General features: G+C 38.2%; 1 protein-coding gene across 1 annotated transcript; it reads left to right on the forward strand.

Annotated features, from left to right (window-relative positions):
* The first annotated feature begins 17816 nt into the window (after positions 1–17816).
* On the forward strand, positions 17817–19333 carry LOC133806829 (uncharacterized). Its single transcript, XM_062244917.1, has 3 exons — positions 17817–18216; positions 18409–18905; positions 19082–19333. Exons 1-3 carry the CDS (start codon positions 17817–17819, stop codon positions 19331–19333), a joined length of 1149 nt encoding a protein of 382 aa, XP_062100901.1.
* Positions 19334–22934: the final 3601 nt, after the last annotated feature.

The following is a 22934-nucleotide window of genomic DNA, read 5'->3' on the forward strand; positions in this document are numbered from 1 at the left end:
GCCTCCATCAGCCGCTATTCACCCAGTATTTCATGTCTCGCAACTCCGAGCAGCTATTGGCAACGCCCATTCGTCCCCTACCCTGCCTCCTACACTCACATCAGATCTGGAATTAATTGTTGAACCTGCTGAACTGTTGAATGTTAGGCAGACTCCAGCGTCCCCGAGGCAGGAGGTTGAAGTGTTGATTCGCTGGAAGGATTTACCACTTTTTGAGGCCACCTGGGAGAATTTTGAGACCATTCGCAGCCAGTTTCCAGCTTTTAACCTTGAGGACAAGGTTCTCAAATTTGGGGGGAGTAATGATAGGCCCGATAAGCCTATCATTCGGTTCACCTATACTAGGAGGGGAACCGGGTACACAAACCAGGGGTAGGCCGAGTCATTTTGTAGTGGATAAATTGTTAATTGGTTAGAGGGGTAATTTGGGCAAGTGTTAGCCTATTAGTGGGAAAAGGAAGCTATGATTCTGTTATGCAAGAATTAAGAGAATTCTAGGCATCATGGAGATTTCTCTCTCCTTTTGTGTACGAACTCATTTCCAATTTTATTCAATAAAGCTTCTGGTTGTTCTTTGCTGGTTTACTGTTGCATTGGTTTATTACTGTATTATTCTGGTAGCATTTGTGTTTCTGTGAATTACTGGCAGGTCCTATTAGTGTATGTTTTCACTTTCATCATATAGTAGTCTATAGTTTTCCTATATGTTCTCTCTCCATTTCATAAAAGGTGAGCCATTAGTTAATTTTTTTTTTCTTGAGAAGTAGTTCGTCTCTCATGTCTCTTTAAACTAACATCATGTTATATGAGAATCAATTTTTTCTATCCATATATATAAAATAAGAAAATGAACACACCCTAGCTCCCATCTCTGATTGTTCATCATTCTCATCATGATACTATAACCCTTTTTAACATAAAGCCAATTTATATTAAATAAGACAATAACATGTCAGCCCTTGTAATCCTCATATCATGTAGGTGATTAACTTTGATCATAAATAAGTTCTTTGTCTCCACTTTGTTTAGCTTTAAGTCTACACACATTATAAATATAAAGATCATGATGAAAAAGCTTACTAAGAAAGCCCATATATATATATATATATTAAATTAATAACTAAAGTAAAGCAATGATTCACGAGTAAGTTTAGATCAGATAAGTTTTTTTCAACAATCAAAATTTTCAAATCTGAAACCACAGAGATAAATATTTTAAAAAATGAAAATGGGAAAGGAGTTCAAATCCATTACAGTTGTACAGGGACAAATATATCTAGCATTTTATCTTAAGTTATAGAATATGCGTACCTTTATGCATGAGTTTTATAATTGAGGCCCTGTTATTTGTTGTATAAAAGAATATTTTTGTTGCTAGGCATATATTGCTTCACTTCATATACTTTGCTATAATAGGAACACTTGGAAATCACTTATAAGTTTAAGAGTTATGGTGTCGTATGTGTGATTTAATTTGTATTTGTGCAACATGTTAGGGGTGAAGTCTTTTTTCTAGACATAAACACACCAATTTTTTATATTTCATTGATCAAGTCATAACAGGAAAGAGTTGCTAAACTGGATTATAATTTGCTGCAATAATTATGAAGCTTACCCTACCCAAATAAATATGTCAGATTCATCACAATAAAAAAAAAGGAGCCAGTGACTCCCGAAACTACAATGATAATGATGATGTGTCTATCTAAATAACACCAAAAATAAAATTTTATTAAAGGAAAGTACCTTATTGTGGTGACTATGAGCTTCATAACTTTCCTTACTATGGCAACCATAAACTCCATAAATTTCCAAGTGTTCCTGAGCTGGCTATCACTAATAAAGATACACTAAATTTCCATAAGTTCCCTTCAATGCATCACAAACAAAAAAAATAAAGTCAACTAAAAAAACCTTACAAAAAAAAAAACAGCACATTATCTGATATGGAAAGGAAATAAGCTATTGTAGGTCATATCAAGATCAAACAAATAGATGACCTCACCTTTCTTTATGGTTGAGGATGTTGTAGAGGGAGAGAAGAGTGATTTATTGGGCATCTCACATAGTTGAGACCAACATAAAAACCAGTGGCCAGAAGGGAAGAGAGCGAGAGAGTTAGAAAGAGGAACAAGAAAAATGGGGGAAAACTCTCAACTTTCTCCATAGATGCTTGTGGGTTTAATTTCAGAATACAAGTCCTTGATTTCTTAAACAAAAAAATAAACTACCTTTCTCCTGGAGCATAGGAGCGGTTAAGAGGATAAATTAATTAGAAGATGGATGTTTTAATTAGGGCTTCATTTGTTATCAAATGAGTGGGATGATAAAAGTATAACATATTACTCAAACTAAAGAAAAACAATTAAACAAGCAGCTGATATGTACAGAAACTAATTAAGAACAAGAACTCTTCAAACATATTCGTTAACACTAAACAAGAACTAACACATACACAACAGTTGTGCTCTCAAGCTTTCTCTCAACGCATAAAACTCTATGCTATTTCTTGTATTCTAATACTTACAACCTCTCTCTAATTTTTCTCTCTGAGTTCTCTCAATCTAAAACAATTCAAACACAAATAAATAAATATATATATATATATATATATGTATACACATATTGATGAGCCTCTTGTTTTACGTAAGGCAGCCTGCACATTGCAAAACCAACAATAAATCACAGGGAGACTTCTCTTCTTCTTAATATTTTTTCTTTCTAATGTAGCATACATAAGAGTACACCATAAAGGATAACAAAATCACAAGACCAATAGAAATGTATTTTACCGAATGTTGCTTTTTCTTGGCAAGAATTTGCACTAGTTTGTATAATTTTTGAAGAACTTCCTCATTAACTCATCCACAACAACATCTTCTAACTGTGATGGCAAATATCATAAAGTCAAATTTATATAAGAGGATTAGTTAAAGCCAAAGCTTTACAACCTTAATTAACAATCAGAATACCTTCAAGATAGACTGCTTATTAGCTTTCCGAATGTGAATATTGGCAAGGAGAAGAATTAGATGCTCCCTCTAGTTGGCAACATTGGCTTCCTGGTTAGAAAACACATTATGAAAATTCAAAGAAGCATCAAAATATGAGCAATGCAGAAGAAAGAGCACATATCTTATCAGATCATCTTGTATTGTAGCTGATCTAAAGTACCTGGAAACCAAATCAATTCTGAAGAAAATCAAACAAGACAATGAATTCTCCATGCCTCTGAAAGTCTGGGGTTGAAGGTAAACCACAAACATTGCGAACAACTGCAATTGCAGCCTTTATCTGTGTCATTTAGGAAAGTTTATCATCATGCTTAAATATTCTAACACCATGGTGTTGTTCCAATAATGTGTACATAAAGTCTAACTTGAGTCTTTAATTAGAATTGAAAAAACTAATAAAGAAAGAAAAATTGGAACAGCACCAAACCTCATTTAATTGCATTATTGCTTGATGAATACCTCCATGATCAAGTGGTAGAATATTATACGGAACAAAGAAGTCCAATTTTTTGTTGGCTTGTTCTCTATTGGCAAGAGCCTGAGGTAAAAGAGTTAGAATATTAATATATTCATGTTCAAAACAAACTCATATCTAATTTGAACAAAGAAATTATGTAGATAGAATTAAAAAACCACAATAATAAACTTATATTTTTATTAGAACATTATTACAAACGAATGGTGGGCATGTATCAAAACTCATGAAAATACAACAAATATGCCTAAAATCACTAGAAATCAAAATCATAAAATGAATAATATTTTGGTTACAAAATGTATAATTAAAACAATGATTATACTGTCTGTTTTATATATATATATATGTGTGTGTGTGTGTGTATGGGATGCTATTTTTACAGTTGATAAATTTGGTAATCAAAACCGTTTATAAAGAGAACGGGCAATATGAAAACAAAGAACAAAACATCATCATACAACAAACAATGCACAAACAAAGAATAAAAAAGTTGAATTTCATACTATATGCCAAAAAGGCCCTAATTTTACCAATAAAATTATCAATAAATCTTCTTATTTTGAATTAAAATAAAAAAGTAACGATACATGACGAACAACAATCAAGTGGGATCATAAATTAAATTCAAGAGTATTGGAAGAATAAGTAGAAGCTATCTTTGTTGTTGAGATGAAAGAGATTGACCTAATATTTTCCCCAATCCACCGCACAGCAGCACAAATCCATGGATAAGAAACAAAAAATACAACCTGAGAAAAGAAAACAAATCATAAAATTACCTGGACTCGGCGGGAAACAGAGCTGGCAGGGACTTCTTGGCTGAGATCGCAAGAGAGAGAGAGATCGTGATGGTGGAGCTTAGAGCGTAGAGAGAGAATAAAGATGGAATATGAAGATGCATGAAGATTAGTATTTGCTGAAAAGAATACCAGAGAATGAACTCTCCAAAATGTCCCACTGTCATAGAGATGCAGGTGGAGGTGAAGATATGTGATGGAGAAGCTTTCAAACAAAGTAATTTAGGCGAGAGAAAATAATGAGGAGCGAGAGAGAGAGAGAGAATGGGATTTGAGGAAAAGTATATCACTGTTTTTTGTTTGCCGCTTAAAATTTTTTAGCCCGCCTTTCATTTTTGGAAATCCTATTTTACCACTTTTTAATCTTACTTATTATAATACTTTTTGAAAAAACTTATAAACATGTGTTGTAGAAAGGGGAATTTGTTGTAGTGGTACTTAATAAAATATTCACATTTTCATTGGTTTATAAAAGAAAGTCATTTATTATAAAGGTTTCAGTGAGGTCTTGCTTAAAACATGTAAGTTGGGCCCAATAGTTTTAAAAGAAAATATCAGTTTTTATGCAAAGTTCTAAAACAACCAATAATTCAAGTCCCACTCATAAGTTTAAAAAGTCTCATAAACATAACAGCATTAAAAAGATGGCGTTTTTAATTAATCGTTTTTCGTCCATAGGATGCCCCCATGCTATACACACCACGACGATAGAACTCCCCATATCACCACGCGTGCCATAGAGAAACCTATTTGCTACTTAGAAGGGAAAGTAAGGGGGTGAGCTAAAAGCCCAGTAAGAAAGTACAAACAACAAGCAAGTAAGATACAACAAATTACAAACACTATCATTTATCTTTATACATCATAGCATCATCATAAACATCATAACAAAATCATAAACATCACCAAACATCATAACATAATCATAAACATCACCAAACATCATAACATAATCATAAACAATTTCTTGTGAACATGGACCGCTAACTTGTCCATGCCACCCTTTGAGGTAAACAAGAGTCTCTGGTCCTTGAATAACCTCGGCGCGTCCGCCCATGGAGTTACGTCTTCATATCCTTAGTAACTCGGCTTACGTCTTCTTATCCTTAGCAACCCATTTTGATGTGTCGCGTTCATCACGCTAACATCCATTCATATCATACAACGTTCATACAAGCCAACATATCATCACATTATGGCATTCATAATTCATAACATTTCATTCACACAACAGTCTTACCATTCATAATATAACAATCATAAATTCTATCTAACTTCCTTACCTCAGGTCCAAGTTAAGTAAAACCACAACTTCTCAACGAGCGTATACCATAATCAAAACGACATTCCTTAGCTTCACATAATTACTATTTTGCCCTCTCATATAACTCATGTGTGCATGGGCCATGCACACATAGTATGAGTTACACACAACATACAAATATGCCTAATTACACATACGGTCATAAAGGAATAATGCTCATTCGACCTATATTGCATGCGTGATCTTTCTATAAAAACTACATGGTTGCATAATAGACATAATTTTGGACGTATGTAACGACCCAAAATCGCTAATAAGGCTTAAGGGCCTTGATTAGTGTGCCTGGAGGGCATAATGGGATTTTGTGTGTGACTTTAATGAGTTTAATGCATGATTATGATTTAATGCATGTTATATGACTATTTGACTATTTGAGATGCATGACTATGTGTATTAGTATGCATGTAGACCTGATTGTCTTACAAAGAGCATAATTGTAGTTTGGCCATTTGGGCATGACTGTGTTGATATCTGGATCTGTGACTCGAGACGATCCTAGGATGAGCGGGTTAGCGGAAAAGTCAAAGCGGGAATTTATACCCGGCTTGGGTCAAGCCTGGGGAGTTTAAATGAGAATTTGGAAAGTATATTGAGGTTAATCTTGATGATGAGGAATGTATATTTGGTGATTAATCAGGTATTGGGTAGCAAGCGGGAAATTATTAGGAACACTTGAGGAATTAGTGGGAATTTGGGTAAAATGACTAAAATGGCCCTACATGGACAAAAAGGTTTAGAATTTATAGGGAGGGCATTTTGGTCTTTAGGCTTTTTAGAGATAAGTTAAAGGGAGCTTTATACTTAGTGGAATTGGTAGAAAAAGAGTTAAGGCTGAAAAAGAAAGAAAGAAGGAAGAAAAAGGAAAAGAGAGAAAACAGAGGGGTTTTGTTTCAAAGGAGCGGTTTGTGGTTCTCCCACCATTTCCCTTCATTTTTCTTGGAGTTAAGCTCAGTGGAGATCTAGGGTAGGCTGAGCATCGAGGATCCTAAGCTAGACTTGAGGATTGGCAAAGGATTAGCAAGAACACATCAGAAATTTGAGGTAAGTTCTTGGAAATTTCAGTTTTAGGGTTTGTCTGGTTTGAGCTGTGTATTTAAGCTAAATAGATGGGGATTTTTGGGAAATCAGGCCAAGTTTGAGAAGGAGCAAGCTAAGGAGGTCTAGGGTTCAACTCAAGGTCGAATCTCCATCCACGGTATGATTTCTAAGTCCTTAACTTTGATGATTGACTGAATTTCTGGGTTTAAGGTTCATTATGGTAGATCTTGAGTTTTGGGTTGCTTGAGCTTGGGTTATGGGTTCTTGGGATGCTTGGGATGAGTGTGAGGTGTTGATAAGTTTGTTTTTGGGTTTGGGAAAGATTTGGACAAGTTTGGGGTTGAAATGGTTGAAGGAAATCGTAGAAACGATTTCTGGGTGTGGCCTGTCTGCAACTAGCGCTACAGCGCTAGTCATTGGGCGCTGTAGCGCTAGGCCCTGTTTCTGGGGATGTGTTGTTCTGCTTGTAGCGCTACAGCGCCCTCTTAAGAGCGTTGTAGCGCTGCACTGTTCACAGAAAGGGATTTTTGGGCTTTTGTTGAGGGATTTTGACCTAGGGTTCGGGGCTCGATTCCACCACTTTGTTTTGGGGATCTAGGACTTCCCGGGGGCTCGGGATTGGTCCCGAGGCTAGGTTTTGGACTTGAGGTTTGGTAATGACTTTGAATTATGGATTTTGCTTAGGTGAGCGCTAGGGCTAGAGTAGGATCGTGCTCGAGGAGTCAGGTGATCAAGGCTATCGAATTGAAAGGTAAGAAAACCGTAACACCCAAGAACAGGGCATGGGCCCACAGTGTTGTTGCAGGGCAAGGCCCTAGATTGTATTATGTGCAAATGTATAACCTTAAATGAATTATTATATGTTTGAATGATTATTCCGAAATGTACTATATGTGTGATTATAATGAAATGAACGGCTAAGGCCGAGAGCGGCGAAGGCCGAGAACGGCCTTGGGGCCGGAAGTAACACTTAGCACGTGGAGTGCTTATAGCCAGGGTGGGACCCAATGGATACATGAGTTATCCTTATGGTAAGGACTGAGACCCCAGGCTTTGGTAAGGCCTCTGGGGCGGCATGGCCGTGCTTGTTCAGTCTGATGGTTTCCCTATTTATCAGTGGATTATATGTCAGCTATATTCTATGCATATGTTATATACTGTATGAGTTTTCTTGCTGGGCTTCGGCTCACGGGTGCTCTGTGTGGCAGGTAAAAGCAAGGAGTCAGTCAACCGGCCATGAGTATGGAGAGCGTGGGGGCGGCGCGTACATGTTCGGCCTGCCCGACTGCTTTGGTTGGGGGCATTTTGTATATGGCTGTATTAACCCATTCTTTTGATAGTTAATCAAGTGTAAATCTATTTTTGAGTTGTAAATATTTTGTAAACCTTATTTTGGGATCTCGGATGTTTGATACTTAATGTTTTCAATGAAACTAAACATTTTAAAAAAAAACTACAGCCTTAACTTCTGATCAAGTCAGACTTTTGGTTTTAGAAACCTCGTAGAGTCAGTTAGCTGCACAATTTCCATTTTAAACTCACTTAGTAACGGCTCTAAGGTAGTAGGGCGTTACAACGTAAAAGTGAATTTGCATGTAACATGCATACGTGGGAATATTGCGTAAATGTGGCGTTTAAAACGATAATTCCATGCGTCTTACTTCTATCATTTTAAAAATAATAGACTTGTAGCATGTTTTGTTTACCATTGTTTATCTTTTTAAAGTTACTAGGTTGATTGAATCTCCCAAGTCATTCTTTTTATTTCATAAAAACAATTTTATTTAGCCATTAAAATATATAAAAGACCCATTTATTATTTTTAAATTACAAAGAAAAGCAAAGGCTTGGAAATTATTTTAAAAAAAGAAATACCTATGATTATCATGTCTCTTTAGAAAATAACAATTTAACTTAAGTTAATAGAATTACATAATTTGATGGGAGAAAATTAATAATTTTAAGTGTGGGAAAAATATATTTTGCTTGAATTATTTTTAAATACATAATTTTATGTAACATAAATTCATATGTGAAAATTAAATAACTATTTAAAACTTTTTAAACTAAACTTTCAGCCATTATTTAAAAATCACAAGTGAATTAAATCCAACATTTTTCTTAATCCAATTAAAGAAAATCATAACTTGTAAAATAACCACTTATATTATATTAAAAATACCACTTTTAAATTTTACCATAGTTTAGGTTATTAATTTATTTCAAAATACCAATCAAATTTCTTTTATTGAAACACACTTTACATTTTTAAACAAAAATTCCAGCAATCAAATTTATCATTAAAATCACCATCCTTATTTTTGAAAAACTCATATTTTCTCAAAAATATAAAAAAAAAATATCTGTAGGTAATTATTTGTGCAAAAACATCATTTTAAGTGTGAATTAAAACACCATTTTATTTTCACAAACACCACATATCATTAGAGCCATTCTTATGCATACATATCTTTATTTCATCAATCATTTCACCATTTAATCACAAAATCAGCAAGCATAAATCACCATAAATTTTATCTTTTACCTCATGCCTTATAAAATTCATACAAGATCATTCATGTTTCATAAACACAATAATTCACAAATCCTAATGTTGACGCGGTTCTTCGCCAACAGGTAATTAAGAGAAGAAGAGAAAAGGATTAGTGCTAAATGTGAACCGAAATAGGTATATGATCTTAGAGAACGAAAGGGGTGACTCAAGACACGGTTTTTAAGTGGTTCGAAGGTTAAAAATCCTTCTACTCCACTAGTCAATATTATTGATCTATACTGAGTATTTGGTTACAAAGTATTTCTTACAAGAGATTATTTTTCCAACCCCTATCAACTCCCAGGGTCTCCATATTTATAGGAGAAGGCACCTGGAAGTTGGTAGGGAGGTCATCCCGTGACCTTCTTACTTGTATCAATTCTGTGACATTCATGATTAATTCCTAAACTTGACACATAAGTGTGGTCAAATCAATAGGTAAGGAAGTAATGGGCCGCACGGCCCAACCCAATCGTGGGTGTCTGAATCACGCACGTTCCTGCTGCGTGTCCGAAAATTCAGGGGGATATCAGACACGTGATGCTTGATATATGCACGTTTACCTTGCGTGTGTTTACTTCTCAAGGGGTCATAGCTCCATATCCAGCTCGTAACGCGAGCTTCATACTGGACTCGACCTTCGGCCTTCAGGGGGCCTGCTCCAGTCTTGGACAATGGAGGCGAGCCCTTTGGGCTTCCTCGAGCTAACGACAGAAGCTCCGATCTTAGGGGAGTTCATGAGATAACTACGATTAGTCAGCAGCTCAGCTTACTAATCAGCCCGCGGGAAAACCAGGGCGTACATCTGCCCCCCAAGCTCCTGCTCGTGGTATACCACGTCGTATATAAGACCACAGTAGGGGCTTTTGGACTTCCCCATGAACTCTTCGCATTCCACCTTTTATGCAGGCGTCTGATACGTGGAACATCGTGGGTGGTGACGGTACGTCTTATGAGAACCGCATTTAATGGCCTAGCCCATGCCCAGCCGCCGTTTCGTATTTCGAGTGGAGGGCCTCGAATCCCCCATCAGGGCCATCCAACGGCCCTCTATACGTGATCCTTTACGCATATAAAAAGGGGTGGCCACCCTACGCATGGGCCACCCTTTCATTCGAAAATTTTCAAGCCTCAAGCTCCTCTTCTTCTTCTTTCTATATCTCTAGAAGAACGAAACCCTCAACCCTGCTACTGCCACTTTCAGCGTTCAAGAAGCTTAGGCGCACGGATTTCTCCGAAGCTTTGGAAGCTATTACACCGACGAAGCTCTTACCAACACAACATCTTCGTCTACCTCCCAGACACACACCGTAAGTTCCCTGACCCTGTGTGTTTTGAAAATATGTTACTGTAGCTTAGGTAAAAAAATTTACTGTAGCCGCATGCAAGGGTTTGCTGGGTTTTGTGGATATGGAGGGTGACGGCCTTTTTAGGTTAGGGTATATTTGTTGTAGGAAATCGCTTTAGAGTATGGGTTTCAGGATGCTTTTTCTGGGGAAAATTTCTGGGTAGGAGTTTTGGGAATTTTGGGTGCAAAACTGGGTAGCTTAGGGAACTTTGTAGCAGTTCATGGAGTGTAGAAAATCTCGAACTAGATGAGTTCGACCGCCCATTTTAACAAACGTCCTGATGCTTCAGGTTTTTGCAAAACCTGCCTTAGAGGCTGATCGGTCATGACGTGTGCTGAGTGGGATTGGAAGTACAGCCTGAGCTTTCGCGAGGCCGTGATTAGGCAGAACGCCAATTTTTCCATCAGTGGGTATCGTGACTCTGCCCCGAGAAGTCTCTTGCTGATGTAATAGACTGGCTTCTGAACTTGGTCCTCTTCTCGTACCAGTACGACACTAGCTGCATCCTCAGTGATAGCTAGGTAGAGAAAAAGAGGCTCGCCTGCCTTGGGCTTGGAAAGCACGAGTGGTTCAGCCAGATGCGCCTTTAGGTCGAGGAATGCGCTTTCGCACTCTACTGTCCATTCAAACTTCTTGTTTCCTCGGAGCAGGTTGTAGAAGGGCAAACACTTATCGGTTGACTTGGAAATAAACCGGTTCAGTGCAGCCACTCTCCCTGTTAAGCCTTGGACATCTTTCCGCGACCTGGGCGAAGGAAGCTTGAGCAGTGACCTGATCTTGTCGGGGTTTGCCTCGATTCCTCGGGTATTGACTATGAACCCCAGGAATTTTCCTGACGCGACTCCAAAAGTGCATTTCTGGAGATTGAGCCTCATGCCTTATTCTCGTAGTATTTTAAAACATTCTTCCAGGTCGGAAACATGGTTGTCGGCAGTCTTTGACTTGACTAGCATGTCATCAATGTACACTTCCATGTTTTTTCCGATCTGGTCCGCAAACATTCTGTTTACTAATCTTTGGTAGGTAGCTCCGGCGTTCTTCAGACCGAAAGGCATGACCTTGTAGCAATAGACATTAGTCGGGGTCATGAAGCTGGTGTGTTCCTGGTCCGTCGGATTCATCGCGATCTGATTGTAGCCTGAGTACGCGTCCATAAAGGACATTAGCTCGTGCCCCGCCGTGGCATCCACCAGCTGATCGATCCTTGGTAATGGAAAACAATCCTTGGGGCAGGCTCTATTCAGGTCGGAGAAGTCAATGCAGGTTCGCCACTTCCCGTTGGGCTTTGGAACTAGCACAGGGTTGGCGACCCAAATTGGAAATTTGGCTTCACGGATAAAGCCACATTTTTTGAGCCGGGCTACTTCTTCTTCTAGGGCTTCAGCCCGGGTTGTTCCTAAACGTCTTTGCTTCTGAGACTTGGCAGGAACGCTTTTATCCAGGTGGAGCGTGTGCATGATGACACTCGGGCTAATCCCCACCATGTCCTCGTGGGACCAGGCAAATACATCTAAGTTAGCCCGCAGAAACGTAATCAGCTCCGCCTTCCTATTGCTACAGAGGTTTTTCCCGAGCTTGACCATCCATGATGGATTTTGTGGATCAAGGTTCACCTCCTCGAGCTCCTCAATAGCCTGGAGCTCGGATCTGTCTTCGCCTACTCGGGGGTCAATGTCCTCACTCAAGGCGACATTTTCCCCTTTGGCGCTTTGAGGTTTTTCAATCTCAGGAGCCGCCAAGGGTTACTGGGATTCCTCTTCACTCAAAATGGCCATAGCCACCTGCCCGGGTTTAGATTTTACCTTCATGGAAATGCTGTAGCATTCCCTGGCAGTGAGCTGATCGCCCTGGATCGTGCAGATTCCCGTCGAAGTGGGGAACTTCATGGTGAGGTGTCGGATGGAAGTGATGGCCTCGAAAGCTATGAGCGTAGGCTGGCCCAAAATGGCGTTGTAAGCAGCGGAGCAGTCTATGACCACGAACTCGAGTAGCTTGGAGACTGTCCGAGACTCTTCCCCTAGGGTGATCACTAGCTCGATCGTCCCTATTGCCGCTGATCCTTCTCCCGAAAAACCATACAACATCATGGAGGTTGCCTTTAGCTCGGCGACGGTCAAACCCATCTTCTCTAAGGTGGACCGGAATAGGAGGTTCACCGAACTCCCGTTGTCTATTAGCACCCTTCTCACTCTCCGGTTGGCGAGCTGGACTGCTACAACCAAGGGATCATTGTGAGGGAACTGGACATGGCCTGCATCTTCCTCCGTAAAAATGATTGGTTGTCTTTCCAATCACTGCTGCTTTGACTGGAGCTGCTCCGGGACGAACTCCACTCCGTTATGAGCCTTTAGTTCATTCACGTATCTCTTCTGGGCGCCTCTGCTCGTGCCAGCCATGTGCGGTCCTCCAGAGATGGTGGATATCTCTCCTCCGACCACTGGAGGAGGAACATCCTGATCTATCCTAGGCCCGGGCTGACTGACTGGGACCTCTGGAGCAGGTCGACTCGCCGGAACCCTGTTTCGTGAGTATTGTGCCAAGGGACCGGCTCGGATGAGAGTCTCGATCTCATCTTTTAGGTGCCTGCAATCGTCGGTATTGTGGCCCACATCGTTATGAAAACGGAAAAACTTGGAAGTGTCTCTCTTTCCTTTGTGGTGCTTCAGTGGCTCAGGCCTCTTCCAGGGGACTCGAGTAGAGTTGGCCAGAAAGATACTCTCCCTGGACTGAGTGAGCTCGGTATACGTCGTGAAAATGGGCTTAAACTTATCTGCAGACTTATTCTTCTTTTGGCCGTGCTGACTGTTTTCGCCATTTCCCTTTCTCTTGCCTCCACCGGGCTGGTTGCTCTGCGCGACGTTCGGGGTCGTTGCCACAACCTCCGCCCCTATTCCCGCAGGCTGATCGGGAGCCTGGCTGGTTCCCGCAGCTGAGGCCTCGACTTCTTCTAAGTTTATCCACTCTTGGGCCCTGTTAAGGAATTCGTTGACCGAGCTGACTCCCTTCCTCTGTATATCCTTCCATAGGTCTCCTCCGACAAGGATTCCGGTTCTCATGGCCATGAGCTTAGAGCTATCATCCGCGTCTCTAGCCCGAGCAGCGACGTTTGCGAATCTGCTCAGGTAGGCCTTCAGAGTCTCACCGGGCTGCTGTCTCACGTTGGCCAGGGAGTCGGCCTGAACACGGGCGGCCTAAGAGGCTCAGAACGCCCTTTTGAAGTCGGCTGAGAAGGCCTTCCAGGAGCTGATTGACTGTTTTTTACTTTGCTTGAACCACTGTTTGGCAGGTCCGGTCAGTGTGGAGGGGAAGATCAAGCATCTCAGCTCCGGGCCAATATTATGGGCCATCATTAGGGTGTTGAACATCCCTAAATGGTCTGAGGGGTCTCCGTCCCCGTTGAACTTTGACAAGTGAGGCATACGGAAACCAGACGGGTATGTCGTCGCTGCTATGTTGGGGGCGAAGAGTTCCATCTCGTCCCCTGAATCATATTCGTATTTTTCTTTTTCTAATAGAAGCTTCCTCATCAGCTCCTCCATCTAGGTCAGCCAATCGAGGGTTTGGTCCTGATGTCCTTGGTTATTCCGGGGCTGTTCAACAGCTCCGGATCCATTGTTCACATTTGGTGGGTTATTGCCCCTCCTATCTTGAGATAGGTTATTTGGGACATTCCCTCCGTTGCGTATTTCGGACAGGACCCCCCCTTGAACGAGCCTGGCCACCACTTCCAGCTCGGTCTTCTCTGTGAGAGTTGAGGCGATCTCGCAGGTCACCTCCCTGGGTGCTCTGGTGACTTTGTGCCGAACTCAACCGCTGGCACAGGTCTCCTCCAGAGAGATCACTCTGGCGACTGCCGGTCCAGTGGCTCCTGCTGGATAGGCTTGGAGTCCGCCTTTGGCGGTGACGACCTGAGCTTTCCCCTGGCGCCCTGCTACACCGGGAAGGTCCAGTTGATGGCAGGTTTCTCCTACTCCCATAGGCTGGGATGTCCTGGACGGGCCGAGGTGGAGACGGATATCTGATCGGAGATGGAGGATGCCTGATGGGGGAGGCAATCCTAGTTCCATCTAGACGGATCAAGTTTGGTAGGGGCCTTTCGGCCCTGCCAACCTGCTGGTCCCGCGCCGGGCGATCTGGACGAGGCGCCGGACGGTCGTCGAGGACGGGCTGACGTCGCGAGCCCTCCCCGGATCTTCTTCGGGAATTTCCTCGGTTTCCTCTAGGCGTCCTCGAGGATGGCTGAGAGCTAGGAGTTGATGTCCTAACCGAACGACTGTATTGTTGTTGTCTGGTCCTAGGCATTTCCCCGAAGTTTGCATCTCGATGGTGTGATGAAGGGGTGGAGTTGGCTGCTGGAAGTCTATCCGACCGGTTGTGCCTGGACCGGTTACCCCGGCGAGACTTAGGAGCCTCACCTTGCCTCTCTCCAACGTTAACGTCGGTTGTGAGAGGGGGTAGTCGGGCCAGGATATCCTTGATTTGCTGGCTGGTCGTTGCTAACTGGCTCCTCAGTTGAGCGTTCTCCATCTCCACCACAGTATAATAACACGGGTTCGGATTAGGCGGCCGAGGCGCCGAACTACCAGTATCGTCTTGGCCCGCCGGCTGTTTTCCTGGCCGCTGCTGGACTTCAAGAACTTGTTCATCAGGGATGGTGGTATGATGAGCCTCCTGCCCATCATGTTGTTCTGTCTCGTTACCATGCCTGGACCGAGTTGGATGTTTGTAGCAGCACTAATCGAAAAACCTCTCAATGAAAGCACCAAACTGTTGACGTGGTTCTTCGCCAACAGGTAATTAAGAGAAGAAGACAAAAGGATTAGTGCTAAATGTGAACCAAAATAGGTATATGATCTTAGAGAACGAAAGGGGTGACTCAAGACACGGTTTTTAAGTGGTTCGAAGGTTAAAAATCCTTCTACTCCACTAGTCAATATTATTGATCTATACTGAGTATTTGGTTACAAAGTATTTCTTACAAGAGATTATTTTTCCAACCCCTATCAACTCCCAGGGTCTCCATATTTATAGGAGAAGGCACCTGGAAGTTGGTAGGGAGGTCATCCCGTGACCTTCTTACTTGTCGTATTAATTCTGTGACATTCATGATTAATTCCTAAACTTGACACATAAGTGTGGTCAAATCAATAGGTAAGGAAGTAATGGGCCGCACGGCCCAACCCAATCGTGGGTGTCTGAATCACGCACGTTCCTGCTGCGTGTCCGAAAAGTCAGGGGGATATCAGACATGTGATGCCTGATATATGCACGTTTACCTTGCGTGTGTTTACTTCTCAAGGGGTCATAGCTCCATATCCAGCTCGTAACGCGAGCTTCATACTGGACTCGACCTTCGGCCTTCAGGGGGCCTGCTCCAGTCTTGGACAATGGAGGCGAGCCCTTTGGGCTTCCTCGAGCTAACGACAGAAGCTCCGGTCTTAGGGGAGTTCATGAGATAACTACGATTAGTCAGCAGCTCGGCTTGCTAATCAGCCCGCGGGAAAACCAGGGCGTACACCTAACATGCTCTTATTATACAAATAATTCAAAGAACATAACTAACACATATTCATATACAACCTTACAAAACCTTATTCTATTTCTAATGAGTTCATGCATGCAACCCAACAAAATAATAATACCACATGCATGAATAACATAACACAAATCTTCGTATATGCCTTTATATTAAACCTATAATGTTCCTATTATTTTTCATGCATACCATAATTTACTTATTCATAATATCATATACATCCTATCAAAATTTCATGGATCCAATAATCAAGATTTCAAATTATTACTATACCCAAATTACATAGGTCCTAGAACATGGATCTAACATATTGAAAATCACAAAACATAAAACATAGGGAATCTATAGACACGCATAGGCCGAAACATAGAGTATCCAAAATAAATCTATCCCATTCATTCAACCTCACAAATATGCTTATCAATATAAACAAAAATAAACAAAAAATAACACCATGAACCCTAGATTATGACTAGGTCGAACCCCTCATCAAAATAATCCCTCAAAGCCACAAACATCCCAACAACATAATATCAAGACCCATCATCATAACAACCAAATGATAGATTCACTACCTCCTTGATAGAAATCAAAACCACAAGGTTGATTCTCCTCTTGAGCACCTATGTTTTTCGAATCCCCAACAAGAACAAGGAAGAAAACAAGGAAAAGAAGAAAAAAAACATTATTATATCAATTACACATCCAACTCACTCGCCCTTTTTTTTTTATATCAATTAATTCAAATAAATCTAATATAGGGAAGTATAAAGTGTGTAGAAAATCTACACATGTGTACCATGCTACCATGCACTAGCACACACTAAATCACTAGGGTACATTACTATCTATCATGCACCTTAGTGCATTCAGCCAAATCTCACGTAATTACATTTTTAAAATAAAAATAAATAAATATCATTTATCAAAATAATTTCACAAAAATTCTACAAACAATTCTAACAATTAAATAAAATAACAAACAATTAAATAAGACAAACAACAACTAAATAAAATAAACAACACTTAATAAAACAATTCACCACACTTAACACTTAAATAAAATAAAACACAAAAATTTTAATAACAAAAAAAAAAAAATTTGGTGCACTACATTCTACCAACAAATCAGAAAGCTACAGCAGAAGAAATGGAGGTGGGGACATTATTAATGCAAGCAAATCAAGCTTCCATTAATGAACAAATGTTACTTGAAGAAGGAATGTCAAGCACAACAAATGAGGGCATAAATGTGTCATACATACCTCATTTTGCTGAAGAAGTAGCTGATTTCATAATTGAAGACAATACAAAAAGAAAAAAGAAGTTTGAGGAAATCCAAATAGTAATATCTGATTACAGAGTCAACACAATAGAGCAAGGGCAGATTTACAAGGATAAGAACACAATCAAATAAGATCTTAACTACTATGCAATGTTGCATAACTTCCAGATCAAAACATAAAGATCAGAACCTAGAGAGTACCTAGTTACTTGTGCAGATGAAACATGCAACTGGTTGGTGAGAGCATCTAAGTACAGAAATCAAGATTTATTCAAGGTACGGAAATGCAATCCAAATCACACTTGCTCTGTTGAAATTGTTTTGGAACACCATAGGCAAGCAAAAAACATCGTAGTTGGGGAATTAATAAAGAATAAGTACAAGTCAATCAAAAGAAATTACACTCCAAATGACATCATGAATGATGACTTCAGAGTAACTATGGGATACACAAAAGCATGGAGATCAAGAGAGAAAGCTTTGCGTCTAGTAAGAGGGAACCCCAATGATTCATATCAAAAGTTGCCAATGTATCTTTACATGTTGAAGCAAGCCAATCCAGGAACAATAACACACCTACTCACAGACAAGGAAGATAGATTCAAATACCTATACATAGCTTTGTCTAACTCAATCAAGGGTTGGAGATACTCGAGGCCTATAATTGTTGTTGATGGAACTTTCTTGAAAAATGCACATGGTGGTACCCTATTTTCAGCATCAACGTTAGATTCAAACAACAACATTTTCGTGTTGGCTTTTGGAATAGCAGACTCTGGAAATGATAACTCATGGCTTTATTTCTTCTCCAAACTGAGAGACACCAATGGAGAACCCGAAGGTATGATAGCTTCAACGATATATTCTTGTTTACAAACACATAGGAACATTTTACCAAAACAAAATACACAAATACATGCTATTTCTTTTAGTATCTGAATAAAGTAACTGGTTGCCTTCACCAAAATTAAAAAAAAATAATTGAAAAATACCTAATTTTCATTTTTTATTTTAAAATATTTATACTCCACAGGATTGGCTATAGTTTCTGACATACATAAGAGCATAGACAATGAAGTACATATGGTGTACCCAAATGCTTTCCATGGAGTTTGCATGTTTCACTTGCTTGATAATTTGAAAAGCAAGTATGGGAGCCATGGAGAAGAGCTACAAATGAAATTCATTGCAGCAGCAAAGGCATACACAAAAACAGAATGTGAACACTACATGAGAGGCCTTGATAGAATTGACAGACGCATTAGACCCTATTTAGAAAAAGCCAAGTATGAAACTTGGGCAAGATCATACTCGCCAAAAAAAAGATACACCATGATGACATCCAACATTGCAGAATCACTCAACGCTTCAAGAAATCTCCCCATTGATATCTTGGTTGAATGCCTTAGAAGTTTGGTTCAAAAATGGGTTTGGAACAACTCAATTAATGCAAACGGAACATTCACAAAAGTCTCTACATCAACAGAGAATGAATTGAGACATGACATTGTTTCAAAAATGAAGTATGAGGTATGCAACTAAACTTATTCTTACTATTCTTTATTCTGTCAATAGATGGTAACCAGTTACCTTCCATAACAACAGGAAAAAAAAGTTTACACAGAAGCATAACTAGTTACTTTCAATCTTAAGTCTAGTTAAAATGTTTATTATCTGATTCTATTTCATGAAAAAACTATTTTTAGGTCTTGCCTTTCAACACAATAGAATACCAAGTTCGTGATCAAAAGGGGATAAATTTCACAGTAAATATACATAATAGAACATGTACTTGCAATAGGTTCCAAGAAGATGAAATTCCTTGTGGCCATGCAGTAGCTGTCATTGCAAAGAGAAACTTGAGTGTGTATGATTATTGTGCAAAGTTCTACAAAAAAGAAATGTTGAAAGCATTGTATCAAGAAAATGTTCATCCTTTGCCCCATAAAGATGAATGAAATCTCCCACAACACTTGGACATAATGGTGCTGCCTCCAAATGCAACAATCCCTGCAGGAAGACCAAGAAAGAAAATAATAAGATCAAGAGGGGAACCTAAAGTAATAATCACCTGTGGGAAATGTGGGCAACCAGGACATAACAAGAAGACTAGCAGGAATCCTCCAATTGAGAAGCCAAACAAACAGAAAAAGCCAAAGACATAGATTCATATTTTACAGCAAAACAAACCTTTCATAGCTTTATTCATTGAAAGAGTGACTTTCATATTCATCAAGTATTTTAATAAGATTGTTTCAAATTTAAACACATGGACTGATTATGCAAACTTATAAAAATCCTTTCAAAATAATTTCTTGGATTCATTTGCTTCTTATTTTTCAATGCTACCATCAGTATAAATACACCATAAGGAAAAAAACATGAGCGTAACCAGTTACAAAAAATTAACAACAAAACAACAATATAGGTAACTGGTTACCCTGAAGTTACAATACAAGATAAATTACCCACTATAACAATCTAAAAGCCAAAAAAAGAATTAAAACCTTTACATTCTTCTATCACAAACTCTTCTATATATAATATTAAAGTTACTTTAATATTAACTTAATAAACTGGTTGCATAACTAAAATAAGACAAGCTTAGTGGCAAAATCTAAAAAAATACTTAAGTAACCAGTTACCCTCGGTATATTAGGAAAGAAACAGCCTAAGTACCTAGTTACCCTCAAAATCATTTTTGCTCGAATAACACCAATAAAATTAGTTAAACAACCCAACTGAGAACTAGTTTCCCTCAAATTATTCCATAAAACATTACATAACTACCCTTGGATTTAAAAAAAAAAAAAGTCAATAGAAATAAACATATGGCATAATCAGACATTTTAACAAAAATATGAAAAAAAAACCATAAAAATGATAAAAAAGTATAAAAAGCCATAAAAAAGTTACGTTGAAAAAAAATCCATATTTTTTAAAACATCAATTAAAAGTCCATATAAAATGTAATTTCCACTTTATTTAAATTATATATTATAAATATTTTAAAAAATATATATTATTCATATATTATTATTACAATTTTACATAATTTAGATTATTTTTATTCATTTAAGATTCATCCTTTTGTCAATATATCTAAAAATATTTAGAAAATTTAAAAAGGGATATTACCATTAATCTATTATAATTTAAATAATAAATTTTAATCATGAAAAAATTAATTCAAAATATAAAATATAGTAATATTATTTTGATATCTATTAATTATACCTATTGTAGAGGGAGAAATCTACAATGATCGGAAATGATAGATCACGGGCACCGATAACCTATAGAACAAATGAAGAAAAACCGTGAAAGCCTTGGAACAACAAGGTGGTGCCAGCCGAAGGGACTCCGACAGTCAAGTGAATATGAAATTCGAGTATAGAGTAAATGAATGTAAAGAAAGTAAACAACAAGTAAATAACTCCACTGTAGAGAGGTGGCGAGGGGCTGATCTAAGTGATCGGACCGGTAGTATTAGAGAGCTTTTGAGAGCTATCGAGTGAGTGCTTGAGTAGGGGTGCAGTGAGTGAAATCCTTCCTTTCATCAAGGAGGCTTAGACTCTCATATTTATAGACCTCACAATAGTCTATTGCTTAGCCCCAAAAGAGTGAATGTGAGAAGTGGTCTTCCTCATTTTCAAGAGGAGGATCGATTCTCTTGGGTGGGTTGTAGACTGAACTAATTCTCCTCTCCCCACGTTTTTGACATGGTTTGGTGGCATATTTGTTTTAATACTTCTTTGGGCTTAGGAAGTAGTCGAAACCAACATTACTCCTGATGCATGGTCTAAGGTTCGTTTGGGGCTGAGATTGGGCCTATTTGTTTAGTTGAGCATCTTAGTGACTTGGCTTAATGGCCTTTTTAGTGTTTGATGGACTAACAAGGCTGATAGTGAAATTTCTTTTAGGCTTAGTACAATTTTTGGCTACTACAGTTTGTCTTTTACTCTCTGAGTCAAGTTAAGTTGGCTTGAAGAGTATTAGCATCGATTGAAAAATAATTGAGATACGTGTTTTTGATTGATTGTTTTTGCTTAAGCTTGATTCGTCGTTGAGTTATGAAGACGGTCTCAATGAGCCCGAAATGGACTTGGTGTTTGAGTGGTATTGAAGTGTGGCTCTTGATACAAAAAGCAATTTGAAATGGAGTTGGATAGTATATCTCATTTTTACTTTAAATAATAAATACATATATATATATATAAGACATATATTATAATATTAGTAAGAGATTTGTTTCATTAACTGTTTCTTTTATATTAAAAAGAATTCGTAACTTAGAGCTTTAGAATTATATTTATATAAATATATGTATTATATATTATATGATTATATAAAAGAGATAACATAGTTACGTAGCGAATTTTTTTAACTTTCTGACTTGTTTGACTTTTATATTAATATAAAAATAAAAAATTATTTACGTAATACTGCAAGGACAGTATAACATTGATGACTTCTATGAGCCAACCTTCTTTTGTAACATGGGCCTTGCTTTGTATGTGTTAGATTTTGTCCACCAAGGCTAGGTGTCCACCTTTAGATCACCATTTTAATTTTTACTATTTATTAATCCTCTTATTTTTATACATTTATAATGAATGTTTCACTATACCTTTCCTCATGCTATAAAAAAATTATATCAATTGTAGTTGTCAAGAATCATACACATGCCTATTAGGATGGCATAAGAAGTCACATAACCATCGTATCCAACTCATTTTACTGATAGTTAATAGGTTTGAATAATATTTAATAACAAATAAGCACAACAAATACATAGTTAAATTAATAGCAAAAAATCTATACATTTTATTTTATTAAGCCTAGTAGTATAAGTTTTTAAGCCTTGTGATTTAAATTTTAAAAAATCGTGATTTAAATTTTAAATCTTGTAGTTTATTTTAAAAATTCATGGTTTAAATTTTAAGTCTTGTAGTTTAAATTTTAAAGACTAGTGATTTAAATTTTAAGGTGTCATGGTTTATATTTTAAAGGATCATGATTTATATTTTATATGGTCGCAGTTTAGATTTTAATCGCGTGGTTTAAATTTTAAGCCTTGTGGTTTAAATTTTAAGGAGTCGTGATTTAAATTTTAAGTCTTGTGGTTTAAATTTATTAAAGTTGTGGTTTAAATTTTAACCCTTGTAGTTTAAATTTGAAAGACTAGGTGTTTAAATTTTACGGATCTGTGGTTTAGATTTTAAAGGATCATGATTTATATTTTATATGGTCACGATTAAGATTTTAATCGTGTGGTTTAACTTTTAAGCCTTGTGATTTAAATTTCAAGCATTGTGGTTTAAATTTTAAAGAGTCGTAATTTAAATTTTAAAGAGTCGTAGTTTAAATTTTATGTCTTGTGGTTTAAATTTTAAGTCTTGTGGTTTAAATTTTAAAGACAAGTGGTTTAAATTTTAAAGAGTCATAATTTAGATTTGTAAGGATCATGGTTTATATTTTATACTATCGTGGTTTAGATTTTAAGCCTAGTGGTTTAACTTTTAAGCATTGTGGTTTAAATTTTAAAAAGTCGTAGTT

This window comes from Humulus lupulus, chromosome X (genome assembly GCF_963169125.1).
Source record: "Humulus lupulus chromosome X, drHumLupu1.1, whole genome shotgun sequence".
Taxonomy (NCBI): Eukaryota; Viridiplantae; Streptophyta; class Magnoliopsida; order Rosales; family Cannabaceae; genus Humulus; species Humulus lupulus.

Bases quoted from the DNA above. Each gene is read 5' to 3' on its own strand.
- LOC133806829 (XM_062244917.1), top strand. From the start codon at position 17,817: ATGGGATACACAAAAGCATGGAGATCAAGAGAGAAAGCTTTGCGTCTA. The intron at 18,217-18,408 runs GTATGATAGCTT...TATACTCCACAG, and splicing joins CACCAATGGAGAACCCGAAG to GATTGGCTATAGTTTCTGAC. The intron at 18,906-19,081 runs GTATGCAACTAA...AACTATTTTTAG, and splicing joins TTTCAAAAATGAAGTATGAG to GTCTTGCCTTTCAACACAAT.